A 19,260-nucleotide genomic window follows, 5' to 3' on the forward strand; every position below is an offset into this window, starting at 1 on the left:
ATTTTTATCTCAAAAATAATTTGGATTGGCTCTCCCTGGTGGCGCAGCGGGTTAATGCACTGCAAAAGAAGCTTAAGCCACTTACACATGAGTTCAATCCCCACCTGCTCAGAAGGATATCCACATGGCGTGGCAGACCTCTCCTGACCCGCCCGCTGCTCCCCTCAGCAGTGTACTTCGTTGATCTGCCTGTTCTGCTCCCAACTCTGTCCCTGGTGAATTCTCTCACCCTCCGCATCTCTGGCCTGTATCCCAGTTTTGTATGAATAAATCTTTAAAATAAAAAAAATAATTTGGATTGTCTCATTTTTAATAAGGGTCTGGGTTATTTTTCATCTTAAAACACCAAGGATTACTCCCAATTTTAAAAGTTTCCACTTACTGTTCTAAGGGACCAATTCTTTTATAATTTTCTCCTTTCTCTTAAGAAAGAGCAGCTCACTGCTGCATAAGTATTTACTTAGAAAATTCAATAAACCAGTATTTTCAGAAAGTAAAATATCTAATGTTCCCAATATCAAGGCTACTTTGGTAGTTACAATGTAAAAATTTTACCTGGAAAAAATTAAATCTAGTAAAAAACACCAAGAAATTAAAATTATCACTTTCATTATCTGTGTATCCGTTTTTGTAATAAATGAACAAAGCTGTATTTAGAGTAAATTAATACAACTCAAGCATCAATATAGCTGAAGGCTGTCATGTAGGAGAATCATGTGATGAATCCTTTTCATAGTTTCTTGCCTTTACATATGTGTGAATGGCTCCCCAAGCCATGTATGTATGTGTGTATATATACATATGTATGTTTATGTATGCATGTGTGTGTATATATACATATATATATCCCTTCCAGTCCTCTCATTTCTGAGCTCCAGCTGCCTCTGTATCATTTCCACTAAGATGTCAACTCACAAACTTAAAATGTCCAAAAAGTGAACTCTTCCTCTGATTTACTTTACTCTCCACTTTGACCCAAAGCACTGCTCTTCCTTGAGTGCTCTAAGTCTCAGTAAGTTGCACCACTATCCACCCAAGTGTTGAAGCCAAAGACATGGAAGTTAATCATCTTCTCTCTGCCCTAAGCCCCACAGTCAGTCTGGATTCAAGTCTAAAATTTTTACTTTTGAAATATATCCCAAAACTTTTCACTTTTTTCATCTGCACTGTCAACACCCTAATCTATATCACCTCCTGCCTGGTATACCACAAGAATTCTTACCTCTCTCACATTGTTGGTCTTCTTCACCCTATTCTCCATATCATAACCAGATTTATATTGAAATGGAAATTATCTGGGCCTCTCTGATAGCCTAGGGGTTAAGTCTCAGCACTTTCACCACTGTGGCCTGAGTTCCATACCCAACCAGAGAACTAACCCATATGGCACAGCAGACCTCTCCTATCTTACCCGCTGCTCCCCTCAGTGTGTTTCAGTGAACTCACCTGTTCTGCTCCCCACTCTTAACCTTAATGTGGCCTCTCATTGTATTTAGGCTAAAAATATCACCAAATTCTTTATTTGGATGACAAAACTCTGCATACTAATTCCCTATAACCAAGGACTGTCACAGAATTCCAACACTAATATTTTCCAGGATTGGCAAATTATGCAGATTCCAAGCCAAATCCATTCTACCAACTGTTTTGTAAATAAAGTATGTTTGGGACACATGCATGCTATTTGTTTGCTATTATCTATGGTATCACTCAGGCTAAAAGAGCACAGTTCAGTATTGCAACAGAGATAGTAGGGCCCTCAAAGCCTAGAATATTTGCTGAAAACATTTGCAGACCCCTGATATTTACTTTGTATTTAGAATCATATTGGAACTGAGTTACAGAGCTTTGCTTATCTGGGCCTATGAGGAAAAAAAACACATGTTGAATTGTGCCAGAAGAAAGCTGAGGAAGGAAGCTGTGGTCCCTGCAGCATGAAGCTGTGAGTAGATGGAGTAGAGACAAGTGTTGGGAGAACAACGGTGAGTTGGGCTGCCCCACTTCAAGGAATCTGGGCTCTGTGGTCAGTGTCTTAGTCTCTTACTGAGCTGTGAGTTCATTTCAGTCAAACATTTTTTGCCCACAAAACTTTTAATGTTATTGGCTTTGTGATATTTTTCTTTTGTAAATATGGTTGTGTAACAGCCACAAGTCTAAGCATTAGCCTTCTATGTAAAATCACTTGGCTTCTTAATGTTAGACTGTATACATGTAACTAACTACATACTAAGAAAAATTGTCAGCACTGAAGGTCCGTGAGAAGTGCTGAGTGGAAGAGTGCCCACAGAGCCTGACACATGTATATCTGCATCGCTGCTGGGTATCTGATTTCCTTCATTAATAAAGACATTGTCATTTTTCAAGGATCCCATCTTAGGAACAGCACTAAGGTATTCCTCAGGCCACACAGAAAGAGCATCTGAGGAGTCCTGGGCTGTCCCTCTGTTCCCTGATAGTCCCACTCATTCACATCAGCCTACTCTTGATGCTCAGGCCAGCGGTCCTGTCTTGGCCATAGGCTCCAAAACTCCCCAAGTCAATCTTACATTCCAAACAGGCAACTTTACTTAGAGGCAGCTGATTCAGAAAGGGCATTTGTGATGTGGTGCAAAACTGAACAGCTGTTTGGCAAGGTCTGTGATAAATTAGGATTACCCTTTTCACTGAAATTTTTTTATAAGAGGTAATAAGTATCCAATTACAAGAAATGCCATTTTTCCCATTAAGTAAACAAATCCTATCATAGGAGAAATGAGCTTAACTTACCTTGGCACAGATGTGGAGATTAAGAGTAGATCCAGTTAGTGGCGCATTTGATTTTAAAAAGGATGAGTTGATTCTATTATTTTCCTGAGAGGGAACTAGTGCTTTAAGCTCAGGAAAATGGAGTCTAGTGGTTTCCAAGGTAGTGTAAGCCAAACAGCTGTAACCTGATCATTTGTTTTGGTTCATAACCTAGATGAGAATTCTTGTGTCTCTGCTGTTTATAACATACACTAAAAGAGAAGCAAAGCTAGAAAGCCAAATTCAAAGCTGCTTCCGTATACATAGTTCATTGAACACCCCTTTCTGTAAAACTGTGTCATCCTCTACACAAAGAAGCTAGACCAATGAGAGCATGCCATCCATTTAAATGCTTTTCCAAGGCTATTTATCAAAAGCTATCTACCAAAAAATGAACAATTTCTTTTTTTAAATAAATTTCTCTTTTTATTAAAGATAGTCAAACTATCTTGAATAAACTTTATGTTCACTCCATGGTGTAGTCATAGAAATCCAGAAAGTAAAGGCATGGTAAAAGTCACTTGCCCATATCCAGGAAGCATTGCTAACAGAAATTTTGTAGGTATATAAACATATGAAAGAGAGAAAGTAAAGTTATTCCACATAGAATACACAATTCAAAGAATGCAGTTTATTTTGAAAAAATCATTGACCTACCTTATTGATTATATCACTGAATAAACCTCCATTTCCAACAAAGCAAATCTTGCTTTATCTTTTTATGGAACTAAAAGTTAAAGATAATATAGAAATGAAAATGAAATTATTTCTCTCAGATTAATAATAATTTAGAAGCAGAAGTTTACAATTGGGAGTGAGATCATATGTCATGAAATTTACTGCCTTTATTCTTGAGATCAGTAAACAGAACCAAGGACAGCTTGCATGAGATCTCAGACCTTGAGAAAGTACAGAAAAGTGAAACCCATGTCCCTTTCCTTGCGCTCTGCCAGCCACATCTGCAGACCATGTGAACTCCATTGCAGGCTCTCTGTGACAAGCTCTTAATAGTGGGGACCTGTAAAGTTATTCCACATAAAATACACAATTCAAAGAATGCAGTTTATTTTGAAAAGTCATTGACCTACTTTATTGATTATATCATTTCCAACAAAGGAAATCTTACTTTAATTTTTACAGACCTCGGGATCTCAGAATGAAGACACAGTTCCCAAAGAGTTAAGGTCACAGAAAGCTCTCAAAGGCTTATCTCTGGAATTGATCATCCCTTTCAGTTTCCACTCTTTTGTTTATCATTAGCACTTACCTAACTTTATCCATGGTCTTAAAACATTGTTTGTTTGTACTGAGCTTCTGCCAGGAACTGTTGTTAAGGCAACCTTAGGGTGGCCTCACTGAACCCGTGGGCAACAATGATTCAGAAGTTCCCAGCCTCCTGGAAATAGGAGCTGTACCCCAAATGAAGGTAGCATTTGATGACCCAGTACAACAGAGGAGTAATTTTCTAGACAAAGGAATTTGCAGCATCTTATGGACAAACTAGGGGAGGGAGAAATTGCCAGGCACAGGAAGCCAGCAGAAAAGACTCCATAGAAGAAATTGGATATGGGTTGCATCTTTATAGAATGAAAGGAAGGATCAGCACACAGCCCCTCTGCTGATCCAGTTACACTCAGGACTTCTCTGTGTTTTTGACAAAGAGATTTAATTCTTCTACCTCCATTTTTTCATTTGGAAAAGGCAAATATAAAGACTGCAGAAAGATCAGAGTATTATAGTAGAAATAATACAAACGCAAAAGCCAGAAAGTTGAGGATGGGAAAAAGTAAAGGAAGACAGAACTGGAAAAAGAATGGAGTGAATACTATTGATCTCCTCTGCTCCTTCGATATTTTGGATTTTAACAGCTGCCCTTTCAGTGTGGGAAGATGGCCCTGCAGGATGAGGGCAGAAGTAGCATCCAAAGCTGACGAGATGGTTTAAACCAGAGCCTCCAAATACTGCCCGTCTGGAAAAATTGCGCAAGCGTGAAGGCTTCAGGAAGACCCATCTTGGTCATTGCTCTGTTAAGAAAAAACACAAACACAAAATCAAGTTTCTAAGAGTTAGCTTGGTAGCTAGCTGCAGAGATGGGAACAGAAACAACTGTGCATTGAAAAGCCTCATATACATTACACTCTGCTCTGAACTTGACAGTTTTCATTTCTCAGAATAGTGTCCCTTTCAGAGGAGGTCAGGAGACTTCTGCTCATTTGAGACACAGTTGGATATTGTATATTGTTCTGGTTTTTGTAGAATCTTTGTTCTATATTGTAGAATCTTTGTTCTGTATATTGTTCTCGTTTTCGTAGAATCTTTGACAAATTCAAGATCAAGAAGACAGTGACCAGGATGGTGGAGGTGTCTTTTCATAGATACACTATGAAAAGAAGAATTGGAACAACTGGAAGGATTTAGCGTGCAGAGGCAAGATCCAGGGGAGTTTCTGACAGAAGTTAGCGTTAATTCTTTTTCAAGATATTTTGATATAGAACAGATCCTCCAGACTCTAAGGTCAGATAAACCAGAATTGAGGTATTGGATTTATTTCTTAATTTGGGGACCTTGTTCAAGTTATTTGTATTCTCTGAGTCTCCAATTCCTTGTCTGCAAAATGAAAAGGCATTTTGCACTTCAGTATTCTTATACTGGCTAAATGGAAATAATAACTGCTCAATAAATTGGCCTTTGTCTACTGAAAGCAACACTAGTTTACAGTTTGAGATTTCCTATCAGAAAAATGTTACCAGAAATGAGAGAAATGAGCATAGGCTGGAAAAACTACATGCACTGGGCAGTAAAGTATATGGGGAGAACTTGCTGCCAGATCTCAGAACATTTGCTTTTCAGTACAACTTGCAAACACAAGATTTGCAGTTGCAAGATACCTGCAAGAAGAAGTGAGTAAAGTGAGTACCCTTTTTTTTTTATTTCTTTATGTATGCAAAACTAGGGTACAGGCCAGAGGTGCAGAGGCGGTGAGAGCATTCACCAGACACAGTGGGGAACAGAACTCCGGCAAATCAAGGAAGTACAATGCTGAGGGGAGTAGCAGGTGGGCCAGGAGAGGTCTGCTGCGCCATGTGGATCACCTCCAGGTTCAGAATGAACTCACACTGAATGGCTGCGGCTAGCTTTGCAGTGCTGTGTCCTAACCTGTTGCTGCACTAACAGGGAGGGCCCATCCATTTCTTTTTAATACAGCAATTCTGTTATCAGGAGCCTATAGTAGGTTTATAGCATCTAGAACAATTCTAGAAAAATCAGTATTACTTAATAATAACCCACACTTGAAACAGCAAGAACTTCTGAGGTTTCACTTTATGGTAAGAAAAGTTGAGGGGCTCTGTGCCTTGAGCTGCTGTCTCTTATTCTGCCACCATGGATACATTCATCCTCTGACTAACAGAAGAGGATTGAGGTAAACACTCAATCCATAGGTGAGAGTGGTATAGGAAAGTCTCATTTTAATATCATTTCTATGCCTAAAATGAGTTTTCAGCATTTTTCAAATAAAAATGTGGTCATTGTTCTTGATCCTAACCACCCTTTAAGTCAGCCCTTTCTCGACCCAGCAGGGCTTATCCCCCCGCCTCCCCCACAACTGCAGTAGCTGTGTGTGTTTGCGCATTTCAGGTAAGGAACACACACTCCAGTCCTGTTCAGGTCCTAGGCCTGTGGCTTACACCATTCTCTTTGCTGCCATCACAGCTCAGCAGATGGTGTTCTGTAAAGTAAACACAATATGAAATAGTCATCTATAATAAGTTGTGATGCCCAAGTATGCTTACATTTTGCTCTGTGGTATAATAAACATAACTTTGTACACAGTCTGCATATGGTTATACACATGCTCCTCCATTTACTGTGGGGTTGTATCCTGGTTAGCCCACTGAAGTTGAAAGTAGGTCTCATACACATAACCTACTGATTGTCATAGTTTAGACTAGCACAGCCTAGTCAACATTCTCAGAACGCTTATATTAGCATACAGTTGGGTTATGATCTTGTGTTTCATCTTCCTTTCTTCTCAGCAGGAGGAGGAGACTCAGATGTGCATTTGTAGACATGAAGGGGAGCAAAAAAGCAATATTCAAATGTCCTGGCAGCACAGTATATTATAGCCTGTTTGCTTAGTCTTCACTGAAAGTGTGGCTAGCTGGGAGCTACCCAGCATCATGAGGAATAACTAGCTTGGAAAAAATCAAAATCAAAATACAAAATTTCTACTGAATGTGGATCATGTTCATGCCATTGTCAAGTTGGAAAGTTTTAAGTCAGAACCAATGCTTCATAGCCACACCCTAAATCCGGCAGAATTGTCAGCATCTTTAGCTTATTGGGAAAGTTCAGTGGAAGTAAATTGAGCACCTATAATGACCTTCCACCAGAAGGTTTAAGAGACCCAGAAAAAAGCCCATCCCCATGGATCTGAGGGGAACGGAGCTAGGTAAGACTTGATTCACTCCAGTCTCCACAGTATAATGATTTCCAAATACTCTCCACTGCTTGTGCTCAGAGAGTGAGAAAGCAGAAAGCTGTGCTTAGTATACTTAAATTAAGTGAAGACTTGGAAAGAAAGAAAAGGAACTTGGGGCGATTGTTTCTCTCCAACTCCTCCCATCAGGAAGCCCTAGGACTGTGGGACTGTGGGCCTGTGGGAGAGGCCTGGGCTTTCCTTTCTTGATTTATAACTATTCCAGTGCCCACACTCTAAGTTAGCTAGATTTGGGGGGTTGGTCCTTAATAACATTTAAATATAAGATAGATTTACTCTGAAGCTGATGAAGCATCAACTTCAGGGCCCTTACCTGTGCGGTCCTCTGCAAGGATCTGTTCTCATATATTTGTATAACTATGCAAGTATAAGATATTTTAACCTAAGGCATTTTAGTAAGTTTAAATTTTAAATATATTATTTAAAGAAAGCATCTTAAGTTAATAAAATTTAAGTTAAACTATTATTTCATATGAAGCAAATTTTATTATTTTAGATATCTCATTGTAGGATATTTTAACTTAATCGATAAGAAAATCAATTGAGACTCCTGTTACTTTCTCTTCCTTTATTTTTTCCTTCATTTCATTTCACTCCCCATTCTGAGGATCCAGCTAAAGAAAGTTGCTTTGGGCTCAGTGACATATATTTATGTGCTTATATTCACTCTGTTTAGAGTTAAGTTACTGCAGGCTATTCCAGTGTAGGAGGGACTTAAAGAACCCTGTTGCCATTTTTGCTGATTCATCCAACCTCATAACCAAATGTGAAAATGTTGAGGACATAGAAAATCCTTTCAAATATGTGAATGTAATGGAGAGAAATATGTGAATGTAATGATAATAAACCTTAAATGTGTATGTTATCAGAAGATAATCAGAAAAATATTATTCTAAATTCTTAAATAAAAAATTTTGAACAAATCTACTAGAGAAATTCTTACATTTTATCTGTTTATCTTCTAGGGAAAATTTCACAAAGTCATGGCCTTAGGAAGAGGCAACTGAAGAATAAGAACATATCTGTGAGAAATGAGGAGGTGGCGGGGGGCGGGGGTGAGTAGGAAGCTAAGACACAAGTAGCTGTAACTGAGGCTTTGGTCCACTACTGGGCTCTGGAGCTGGGTCAACCTATCAAAGATTTCCCAAACTCAAGCAAGAGGGCTGTAAACTTGCGTCCCCTCATGTACCAGTCTCTGATCTCAGGCAAGCATGAGGAGTACAACTGGACAAAGTAGTTTCCTGAAGCCAGTGAAGGAACAGCTGAGGGGAGCCGAAAGAGTAGGATAACTACACCCTCATCTCCTTTTGTTCCTCACCTCTTACCTAGTCCAAACCAGTCACTGGTCTTCATGACGTTACCTGCTAATATTGCCAGCATCTCTCCACATGTTCCATACTTCCTACTTTTATTTTTTTAATTTTTTTTTAAAGATTTATTTTATTTGTACATACAGAACTGGGCTACAGGCCAGAGGTCAGGGGCGGCGAGAGCCTTCACTAGAGACAGAGTGGGGAACAGAACAGGCAGATCGACGAAGTACACTGCTGAGGGGAGCAGCGGGCGGGTCAGGAGAGGTCTGCCACGCCATGTGGATCCCGGGCAGGCGGGAATCGAACTCATGCGGAAGTGGCTTTAGCTTCTTAGTGTTGTGCTTTAACCCGCTGCACCAGCAGGGAGGGCCACTTCCTACTTTTCAATGGACATGCCTTTATTCTCTCTCTACTAAATTGCTGCACTGGCTTTTTGAATAATGCTGTACCCTTCAGCCCTTCCTGTTCTCAGAGAATCTGTGTAAAACACAAATTTAACCATGTCATTACTAGCTTAAACCATTTCAGTGGCTCCTCATTGCCCTTTGGAATAAGGTTCAAATCCCTTACCATAGGTATGAACCCTTCTGGACTGGCCCTTATCTGTGTCTCAGCCTCATTCTTCCCACATTGTTTTTTATTCAAACTTAGAGTGGATTTTCAACCACCTTACAGAACATGGCATGGCTTTGTGTCCTGAGGCCTGTGTTCATTCTGTTCTCCCTCCCTGAAACATCCTTCCAAACTTCCTTGTCTAGTCTGTTTCTGACTCTAACTCTTCGCTCAGTTATTAGGGTGGTCTCAGTTGGAATGACTAGTGTGGCATAGCTTAATTCGACATGTTTTTTTTTCTTTAGTGGGTTAGTTAAAGTATATTCACTAACTCAAACCATTTTCAGCTTCTGCTTGGGCCACACTACTAAACATCAAATTAAGCCACAAGACCACTCTGAGACAGAGTGGGAGGGTAAGAATAAGGGTGTGGACCAAAGTGAGGGAGGAGGATCTGGGCAGGGAAGGGAACTGAAGACTGAGGTTGCTTCAGTAATCTACAATAGCATGTTTAATTTTCTCTAGTTTATTAACTAATGATTCAGTTAATGGAGCAAGATATCCCCGTGGCCTACATTAATTATATCGCCTCTTTTGACTTGTCTTGTTGCTGCGAGGGAGAGCCAAGACTTGTTTTATAAAAATAACACCACCAGGGCCCTCCCTCCCTGGTGGTGCAACAGGTTAAGTTTCAGCACTAGTTCAATCCCCACCCAGAGAGATGACCCACATGGTGCAGCAGACTTCTCATATCTCACCTGCTGCTCCCTTCTGCAGTGCACTTCCTTGATCTGCCTGTTCTGCTCCCCACTCTGTCTCTGGTGAATCCTCTCACTGCCCCTGCACCTCTGGCCTTCACCCCAGTTCTGTACACATAAATAAATAAATAACAAACACCACCAACCAAAAGATAGTGAACTAATCTGTTTTTTATTAAACATTATAAATCAAGTATTCATTTTTGTCTGAAAAATAGCCCTAGTACTTCGGATTCCTTTGAAAAGGCTTTGGGATTGCCTGATTAAAGTAAATGTCTTTTGTAAATTTGAATGTACTTTCATACAGAGGAAACTTTGCTTTTGTAGCTAATCCCACCAAATATGAAATCCCTTAATCCTTGCAAATATCAAATCTCCCATTAAATATTGCTGAATATTGATGGTGCTGTTTAAATTTGAAGATTATGAAAACTGAATCCAGACTGGCATCATTCTTCAAAGTAATTTCTTAAAAGCATCGGTAAACTGGAAAGAACTATTGTTTGTCCATAGCATTTGCAATGTGTTCACATCCATGATATTGTCAAGGCCTATAGGCTTTTTTGTCTTTACTTACAGTTTTCGCTTTTTCTTACACGTTCTTATGTTTCATATAGTCTTTCACCTGATAGCTTTAGATCATGACAGTGAAAGTCCTTTTGTTCCTAGAGTGATATGCGGCATTTTACTGATTAGAATGGGGAATACTGGGCCCTCCCTGGTGGCGCAGCAGGTTAAAGCACAGCACTAACAACCTAAAGCCACTTCCGCATGAGTTCGATTCCCGCCTGCCCTGAAGGTGACCACATGGTGCGGCAGACCTCTCCTGACCCGCTCACTGCTCCCCTCAGCAGTGTACTTTGTTGATCTGCCTGTTCTGCTCCCTCTGTCTCTGGTGAATGCTTTCACCGCCCCTACACCTCTGACCTGTACCCCAGTTCTGTACGCATAAATAAATCTTTAAAAAAAAAAAAAGAATGGGGAATACTAAGGAATGAGACTCTATGAGTATGTTGATGGTGATGCAACGCAGTAATATTTATAACCTCACTTGTTCTATGGCTACCGCACAAACAACACTGACTTTGGAGGGACTTTGCACTCACTGTGGAAGTTTAGTACTGCATCTGGTCTGTAGATCTTTAGTCAGATTTTAAGGGCAACTCTTTCCACCCCACCCCCCTGTGTCTTTACTAAGCTTATAGCATTGGGCAAGTTTAAGGTATGCAGTGTGCTCATTTAACATACATATATTGCAGAATGATTACCACCATCAATTAGCTAACACCCTCATCACATCACCAAATTGCTATTTCTTTTTATTTATTTTTTTTGTGGTGAGAATATTTAAGATTTAATCTCTTAGAAACTTTCACATGTTATCTAATGATCACCGCTATAGTTCCCCCAGAGTTTATTTATCTTATAACTTGAAGTTTGTAGTGTACTATCAAAAGCTAAACTGAGGCATATTAAAAATGTTGAGTTTATTTGAGCCATGTTGAATCAAAATGCAAATCATTAGGCTTGTACACTTGACAGAAGAGAAATAGCTATACAAAGAAGTGGGCAGGGTGACAAAGGAAGGAAATTATTTCACTATAGTAGCTTATTTATTTTTATAGCTACTAGATTGTTTGTGATTGGTTATCTTTGTATCTTTATTTCTCAAATCTTGAAGCATTAAGAGTCTCAGATATTTGTTAACTTACATATGCCACATCAGAACCATTCCAATGTAATGACCTCCATGTTTAATTAATTTAGCAATATTAATATAGCTCCCCATTCTATCTACACTGTAGCTCATGGTAACCACTATTCTAGTCTCTGTTACTATGAGTTCAACAATTTTTTTAGATTTCACATAATCTAAAAATCTAATTCACTGTTTGTCTTAATCTGTCTCACTCATTTCAACTAGCCAAATGTTCTCCAGCTTCAGCCATATTGTCATATGGCAGATGTCTTTCTTTCTCTTGGCTGAATAATAATATTCATATATAGAATTTCACAACTTCCTTATCAACATCCATGTGTGGACACCTAAGTTGTTTCCATATCTTGAACACTGCAGTGAACACGGAGTACAAATATTTCTTTAAGAACCAATTTTCACTATATATATTATATATGTGTGTATGTGTGTGTGTAATTATATATCCATAAATGTGACTGCTGAATCATATGGTGGTTCTATTTTAAATTTCTGGGATACGGTATGTTTTCCATAGTGGCTGCACCAACTTGCACTCTCAGTAGTACAAGGTTTCCTCTCCGTCACATCTTTTATCAACACTTGCTGTCTTGTGACTTTCAATGACATTCTAACAAGTATGAGGTGATATTTCACTGTGGTTATGATTTAATTTCTCTTTGGATTAGTGATGTTTTGTTCACTAACAAACAGCTTTTTAATTAGCACTTTGACTTGTTTTACCAGAAGATTGCTTAGTAATATCAAATGTCAATAAATATTAAAAAGTAAACCCCAAATAAACTAAAAATACAATCTGACTCCACAGGACAAGCTTTCAATACAAAATCTATTTGCCAAAAATTTGCATAACCCCACCTGCTATTCCAATTTGTGTTGCAATATAACTTGTATCTCAACAAATCTAAACATGAACAAAATAAGTGCAAACCCGCGGCTGGCTTATCTATTACCTCCTCGGTAATTGCAAGAATCTTGCGTCTTGGCATATTAAGGTGCTAAGAAAGGAATGGGACTGTGTTGGGTGTTACACATTTAAAAGCCTGTACCCTTAAAATGAGAATAGGACGAGACAAGACATAAGGTTTCTTTCCCTATCAAACTTCTTTCCAGAGAGGCTATAAACTGTAGGTACAAAAAAAAGAAAGGAAGGAAGAAACCTACACTGCTTGTGAACTCCAACCATCTCCAGGATGCGGTGGACCAGACTGAGGGCTCGCGCCCCTGCGCTGCGCCCTCCGGGCTGCAGGGGTCGCTGTGCACGGGGCGACCGCGCGGGGCTGCTCCTCCCCGCAGGCGGGGGCGAGGCGAGGCGGACTCGGCGGCGGGGAGGCGAGGTGGCGGGCGCGCGGCGAGCGGAAGGTCGCGGGCGCGCCGGCCGCGGGGGGCGGGGCTCCAGGTGCGGCGCCGCTGCCGGTGTTCTCGCGATCCCGCGATTGCTCGCCCCAGCGCGGGCCCCCGCGATTGCTCCCCCCAGACCTGGAGCGGCGTGACCCCACCTTCGTCTTCCCTCGCCGTCCAGGCGCTTGGCCCAGGTCAGCGCCCCCGAAACCGCCCCCAGACCCTCTCATTTCCCGGACGGTCTCTGTGCCCAGCGCTGCTCTCCAAGCAGAGGGACGTGGCCATTTTAGTCACTTCACAAGGCAGCACCGTACGGGACCCCCCCGGAGCGCGTTTCTCGCGCGAGGCGCTAGTGCACCCTCGGGGTGGGGGACTCCCTGTGGCCCCTACAGAACGGGTGCCACAGGTGGGGGCCGGGCGAGCCAAGTCACACGCGACCGCTCTCAGACCTTTGCAGCAGCCGTGGTCAAAACTCTCCCTCCGGTAAAGTCAAGAGATGGCGAGATACTTTTAAAAAAGTGTATTTTACGTTTAAAACAAAACTAAAACCATCTATAAATTTAAGTGATTACAGTTTTATGGTAAATCTGTAATAGCTTTAAGTGCAGAGCCCTTTATCGATGGGGGTGAGGTGGTGGACTGGGGGTGCGGTAGGAGCTGAGCGACCTGGTTTGTCTCACTCTCACGGTGTCAAAGACACGGTCTCTTTGTAGGTCTCTCTCGCGCACTTTTCTTTAAAGAAGAGGTTGGTTCTGGTGAGGACGTTGAACATTTGCTAAATCCTTTTAAAAGTGTCGCTTACTTAACCTAGGCGTCAGTTCTACGCAATAGATAGTACCCAGTTTATAACGGTGGAAACTGAGGCTGTCACTCAAAGACTGTTTATAAATGCCGAAATTGGACTACAAGGCTATGCTAGATTACTTCAAGATATAGAGTCCTCTTGATTCTACTTCAAACTTATTTGTATTAATTTAAATTATTTTAAGGTGCCCTGCTCCATACTTCGTTATTTTTTAAATGATAAGATTGTAGAAATGTGGAACTAAAATAACATGTCTCTGAAAGATTGATGATTGCTAAAGCTCCTCACTATTACATCATTCTGGAAATTTGATTTTGATTTAACTTCTGTTGAGTTGCTTATTTCAAAAATGTGTATCTGAAAATTAAGTTTTTTCTCTAACTCATTCTTTATATAGATTTAATTTATATATACAATATGATATAAACAGCTATGGCAATTTTATGCCAGTGAATTACTTAGTGTCAGCTGCCAAATAATTTCTGGGTCATCCCCCTGAGCAAGAATTTTACTGAAGGAGGAAAAACCACTCAAAACTGCTAAAACTACTGTCAAGGACTATCTTGTAAAACTTCCCACATTGTGTATTAATTCACAATGGCTCACCTTTCTGACTCACATTTTAAATGACCCTTATGGAGTTGTGCAAAGGTACAGGTCTTTATTTCTAACTCCTCTTTTCCCCTTTACATATTTTCTTCACAAGAGGATGGGTAGAAAAGTTAAAGAACTTATTACTGAAGGGAAATATGAAGCAAATGCAAATTTGTTTAGATTTTTTTTAGCATGCATGAAAAATTCTCTAAAAAATTTATAAAAATTTCTTGTGCATAGATAAAAGGAGCAAGAAGTGGGTAGTGGAAAAATGAAAAAACTAAGAATAGGGTCATCTAGGCATATTGGACAGCCAGTCGTGGCTCCATCATTAGCTAAATTATTGAGTATTTTGCAAACAGTCCCACACATAATCTGATCATCAAATAACTTAGCCAGGAGCAGGGCCATGCCAAGGTCCAGTCTTCTCTGCTAATCCCTCTGTGTGTGTTTTTTGTTATTTCCCAGTTACAGTGTTGTGGTACAGGGAGGTTAAGAGATTCATGAGAAGATTGTTTTGTTTTTGTAGTTACAGATACAAAACACTTGGCTGTGAAAACCCTTTCAGATTACCGCCTCAGTAATCTGTATATTTTAATTAAAAATGTAGACATGACTAAAGGTTCTTTATTAATTCATATTGGTATAAAAAAATTCTTGAAATTTGGGAATAACTTGTAATATCTTCAGTGACTAGACTCATAAAAAAGAGAAGCAGCAATACAATTAAGCTTTCTTACACTACTTATACCACATATAATAGAAAATGCTACTTTTATACTTTCCAGAAAGTTATCACAAGCAATAAAAATTTGTGCATTAAGTCTTATAATATAGTGTAGTGGTTAATAACCCTCCCCCTTTGTTTCCCTTTGTTTTTAATTTTTTGATAGACTTTTTGATATTTATTTTGTTTGATTTCTCTCATTTTTTTTTAAATTGGGCAACATTTGTTTACAGCATTATATATAATTTAGGGGAATAGATTCACACCTCTTCAGGTTTATATTATTATGCCACCCCCACTACCAAAGGTCTCTTTTATAGTTAACTTTTGCATGTTGTCAAAAAGTTGGTATAAAAAATGGGCCTTTAATTAAAGCATATTTTCAGCAGAAAGCATAGGATTTTCCCCAAACTTTGGGGCATGATACATTTCAGAACAAATTTCAGGCATGTGAAGGAATTTTTTCAAAAGTGTCTGTAGTGAAAAAGAACCCGCTTTTCCAGTGGAGGAAGTTTTTAACATTGCAGGAGAAATGTTAAAAAGCAATTGCCTGATACAGCTTGAATGGTGATGAAGTGTTTTCCTATTGTTGTCTTACATTGTTGTCTTATATTATATCCAAGGGGAACTTTGTAAAGGAGGTAAACAGAGAGTGGCTCTATTTTACTATAATATAGCCTGAGTGAAAAAGATGAGATGACTTGTCACTGGAGAGTCAGCTAACCCTGAGTTTCAGTAGTGTTCATAACCCCTCCTGATTTTAGGCCAGTATGCATGCTCAAGAAAGACTGCAAACCAAATATGAGATTTGAACCACTCTGGTACTTAGTTACTGTCACTTTTGTCCCAAACCAGTTTAATTTTGAAAACTTTGTGGCTCTAGGTAGAAATTTAACTATTTTTGAAAAGTTAGCAAATCCTAAAATTGCTACAGAATTGCTAACTAGTGTGAAAATGGATCCAGAAAGTGATCTTCATGGTGGTGATAATGATGATGATGATGGCAACCATAGCTACAACATCCACATGGAACAAGTGATGGAATAGCCAGCCATAAATATTTCAGAAGCCCTTGCAAGTGTAGAAGTAGGTAGTTGTATTTTTTTTTCTCATCCTTCAAGGAGGTGTTCCTAATGAGATGCTTACCCAATTAGGTGTTATACAGTAGTATAGTATTTAGTCACCACTATAGCAAAAACTGTTCTGAAAAAGCTATACTCCCAAAACCCTCTGTAACTAATAAAATTGAAAAAATACTGTTTTTATGCAGTCTATAAGATAGAAGATTTAATATTGATACAATGACCCAGTGAGTGTTTAAATGTTTGACTTCATAATAGCCATTTATTGGCCAGTGGGATATTAGCATTTCCCCCTATTTTTATTGTAATATACTTTTATTACATTGATATATAATATTATATATTATATTAATTTCAGCCTTTGAAAGGTTTCTTTCCCTATCACCTCCCTTATCAAGAAGAAAGAAAACAGATACTTACACTCACTGTATGGTACTGGTGCTTGAACAGGCCAATGGAAAAAGATAGAGGAGCATGAAGGGAAAATAGGCTGGAGGTGAAGTTGTAAGACAATTTGAGCAAAGGAGTCCTAGTACTTCTTTTGCTGCCCCAAAAGATCTTTTGGACTGTAAGGAAGAATGAAAACGAAAGGAAACAAAGGTGTGGATGACCCACTGGCCACTGCTACTCTTCGCACCTAGCTCACAGAACTGATACAGTGTGATTCAGAACAACAACAGTTCTCCTGTTAGAATTGGAAAACAACTTTTTCCTACCTTAAGGGTTTATTCTGAAACCAAAAAAGGAATTTTTTTTCAAAGCAAAATTTACTGTTTACAAAGTCATAAGTTATACAAAATAGTTGACAGCCATTTTTTGATATATAGCTGATCATGAATTCAAAAAGAAAGCATACAATGATATTCAAAGAGTTTTAGCAAAGAAACAATCATGAAGGAGAAAAAAATCATGTTCTTTTATTCTTAGGTAATAAACTACCCTGAAGTCCAGATGTCTTCAGCACGTGAGCCTCCAAACTCCACAAAGGAACAGCCCAAAGAGAGCAACTTTCGAAACCCAGGACTCAGAGGGGTCCGCACCACAACCTTATTTAGAGCTGTGAATCCAGAGCTCTTCATTAAACCTGTAAGACATACATCCAGGATAACATTTGATGTTTAATTTAACTAGGCTATCAGAAATAGAAAATTTATTTCACTGTAACATTTGATTTTGTAGGAATTTCATAAAAAACATAGAGACCATTCTGAATAAAAGCAGGCAGAAGGAAAATCAAATGCCTTTTCAGATTATGCCTATATTACTATTTTGAGGACATTTGAGAATTATAATGGGAGATGGGTGCATTTTAATGTATCTACTTCTCAAACTCCTCAATCTATTTAAAATGTTAATAGTTGCATTAATTTGAAGGAAATTTTTGTTTGACCAGATACTACTAAATAAATAAGATGTCCATTGAAAATAAAGATTTCATGAAGAAAATAAAATGGAAATCTGATCATTCTTATAATCTGTATTAATATTTTTACCTAAGGAATATTGCAAACATTTTGGGAAATATTTCAAAATACACATTTGTATACTGTTTGGGAGTTAGTAAATCATTTATATTCCGAATTGGTGAATATATTTGGTTTGATATAATTTATTTAAATAGATATTAATTTTAAAATAAATGTAAGTGAAATCAAATTACTATAGTGTATACGTGAATTTGATTAGATTCTTAAATACAACAGTGTATACTGTTTTAAAATAAAAAACAATTATTAAGTAAAGGCAGTTTAAAAATAATTCAGAGCTGTATCACTTTACCTTCTTAAAGTCTTGGACTTTCTGGCAGTGAATCCATTCCAATCACTAAATTTCTTGAAGTAATAAAATAGGTTCCCAGAGAAGAGTAAATACATACTTATTTTTGCTGTATCTACTATGTGATATGAAACACCTTTTGCCAGTTTATCCATGAATCAGGTTAGATGACTAACTGTACTTTTTCCTTACTTCCTAATAAAATGAGCTAACTTGCGGTTTGCCAAATGGAACGATTTGGTGTAGAGGATTCTTAAACAGCCTCTCCATTACACATAGATAACACTGAAAATTCTGGCCCAATCCTATATGCTAACCTACCCCTTCATGTGCTGCTCCTCCAACCATCACCTTCCTGAAGGTGGAATGTCTGCGTTGTCTGGACTGTGGACAGTAGTAAAAATGCAGAGAAGTAAGAGTCTTCTAGAATCTCTAAATTAACAAAAATCATGTTAATCAAATAAAGGACTAAGATTATTATAATTGAAAAAATTGCTGTAAGAATGCTAGCATGATAATAAAGACTTGCTATGTCAAGAGCATGTGCAACAGATATTTGGGTCTGCTCAAATTATATTCTTAATGAGGCTTTTAAATTTTTTTCTTTAACAGAACAAACCTGTAATGGCTTTTGGATTGATAACCCTTTCGCTTTGTGTGGCTTATATTGGTTATCTACATGCAACGCAAGAGAATAAAAAAGACCTCTATGAAGCTATTGATAGTGAAGGACACAGTTATATGAGGAGAAGAACATCTAAATGGGATTAATTCTGGTTACAATACATGGAAAACTTCATATAAAGCCGTCAAATGAAAGACTCTGTAAGTGCACAGTATTTTGTTACTTGTTCTAGATTATATTAACGAGGAAAGAAGATCGCTGTTGCAAACCAGATCACTATAGTAAATTTAAATTTTGTTCTTTCAAAACTGCAGCAATTACCTCATTCTTTTTCCATGGAAAAGAGCCTCTCAATATTTTTCTTTAAATCCCTCTTGTAGAAGTGCCAAGAGAATGGAAGTTTGTTTAATTAATAAACTGTATAATAAAAGTACCCAGCTTGTTAAATGTGCATGCTATTTAAGTACTTGAAGGTGAATTGTGCATTTACCACTGATGGTTTTAGTTTTATTTTGAAATTTGCTAAGATAGTGTTTATTTTCTAGCTGGCATAGAACTGTATCTGTGAAGTAAAGCCTGTAATCAACATTAAAGACAGGTAGTTTATACAGTCACAGATGGTACATATATTTTGGTTTTATTTCAGCAATTTTAGTCCAGAACTTTATCTTAATTGAAAAGTTACTCC

General features: G+C 38.5%; 1 protein-coding gene across 2 annotated transcripts; it reads left to right on the plus strand.

Moving 5' to 3' along the window:
- The first annotated feature begins 13,049 nt into the window (after positions 1-13,049).
- Positions 13,050-19,254, plus strand: SMIM8 (small integral membrane protein 8). Of its 2 annotated transcripts, none has more exons than XM_004673674.2 (3): positions 13,050-13,157; positions 17,099-17,257; positions 18,560-19,254. In XM_004673674.2, the coding sequence occupies exons 2-3, from the start codon at positions 17,123-17,125 to the stop codon at positions 18,716-18,718; spliced, it is 294 nt and encodes a 97-aa protein (XP_004673731.1). In that variant the 5' UTR covers positions 13,050-13,157; positions 17,099-17,122; the 3' UTR covers positions 18,719-19,254. The 2 variants fall into 2 exon arrangements, with proteins under 2 accessions (XP_004673731.1, XP_012576161.1); XM_012720707.1 differs by lacking the exon at positions 13,050-13,157 and adding an exon at positions 13,244-13,446.
- The last annotated feature ends 6 nt before the right edge of the window (positions 19,255-19,260 follow it).

Source organism: Condylura cristata, unplaced genomic scaffold, assembly GCF_000260355.1.
Source record: "Condylura cristata isolate star-nosed mole 26May11 unplaced genomic scaffold, ConCri1.0 scaffold00001, whole genome shotgun sequence".
In the NCBI taxonomy this organism is placed as follows: Eukaryota; Metazoa; Chordata; class Mammalia; order Eulipotyphla; family Talpidae; genus Condylura; species Condylura cristata.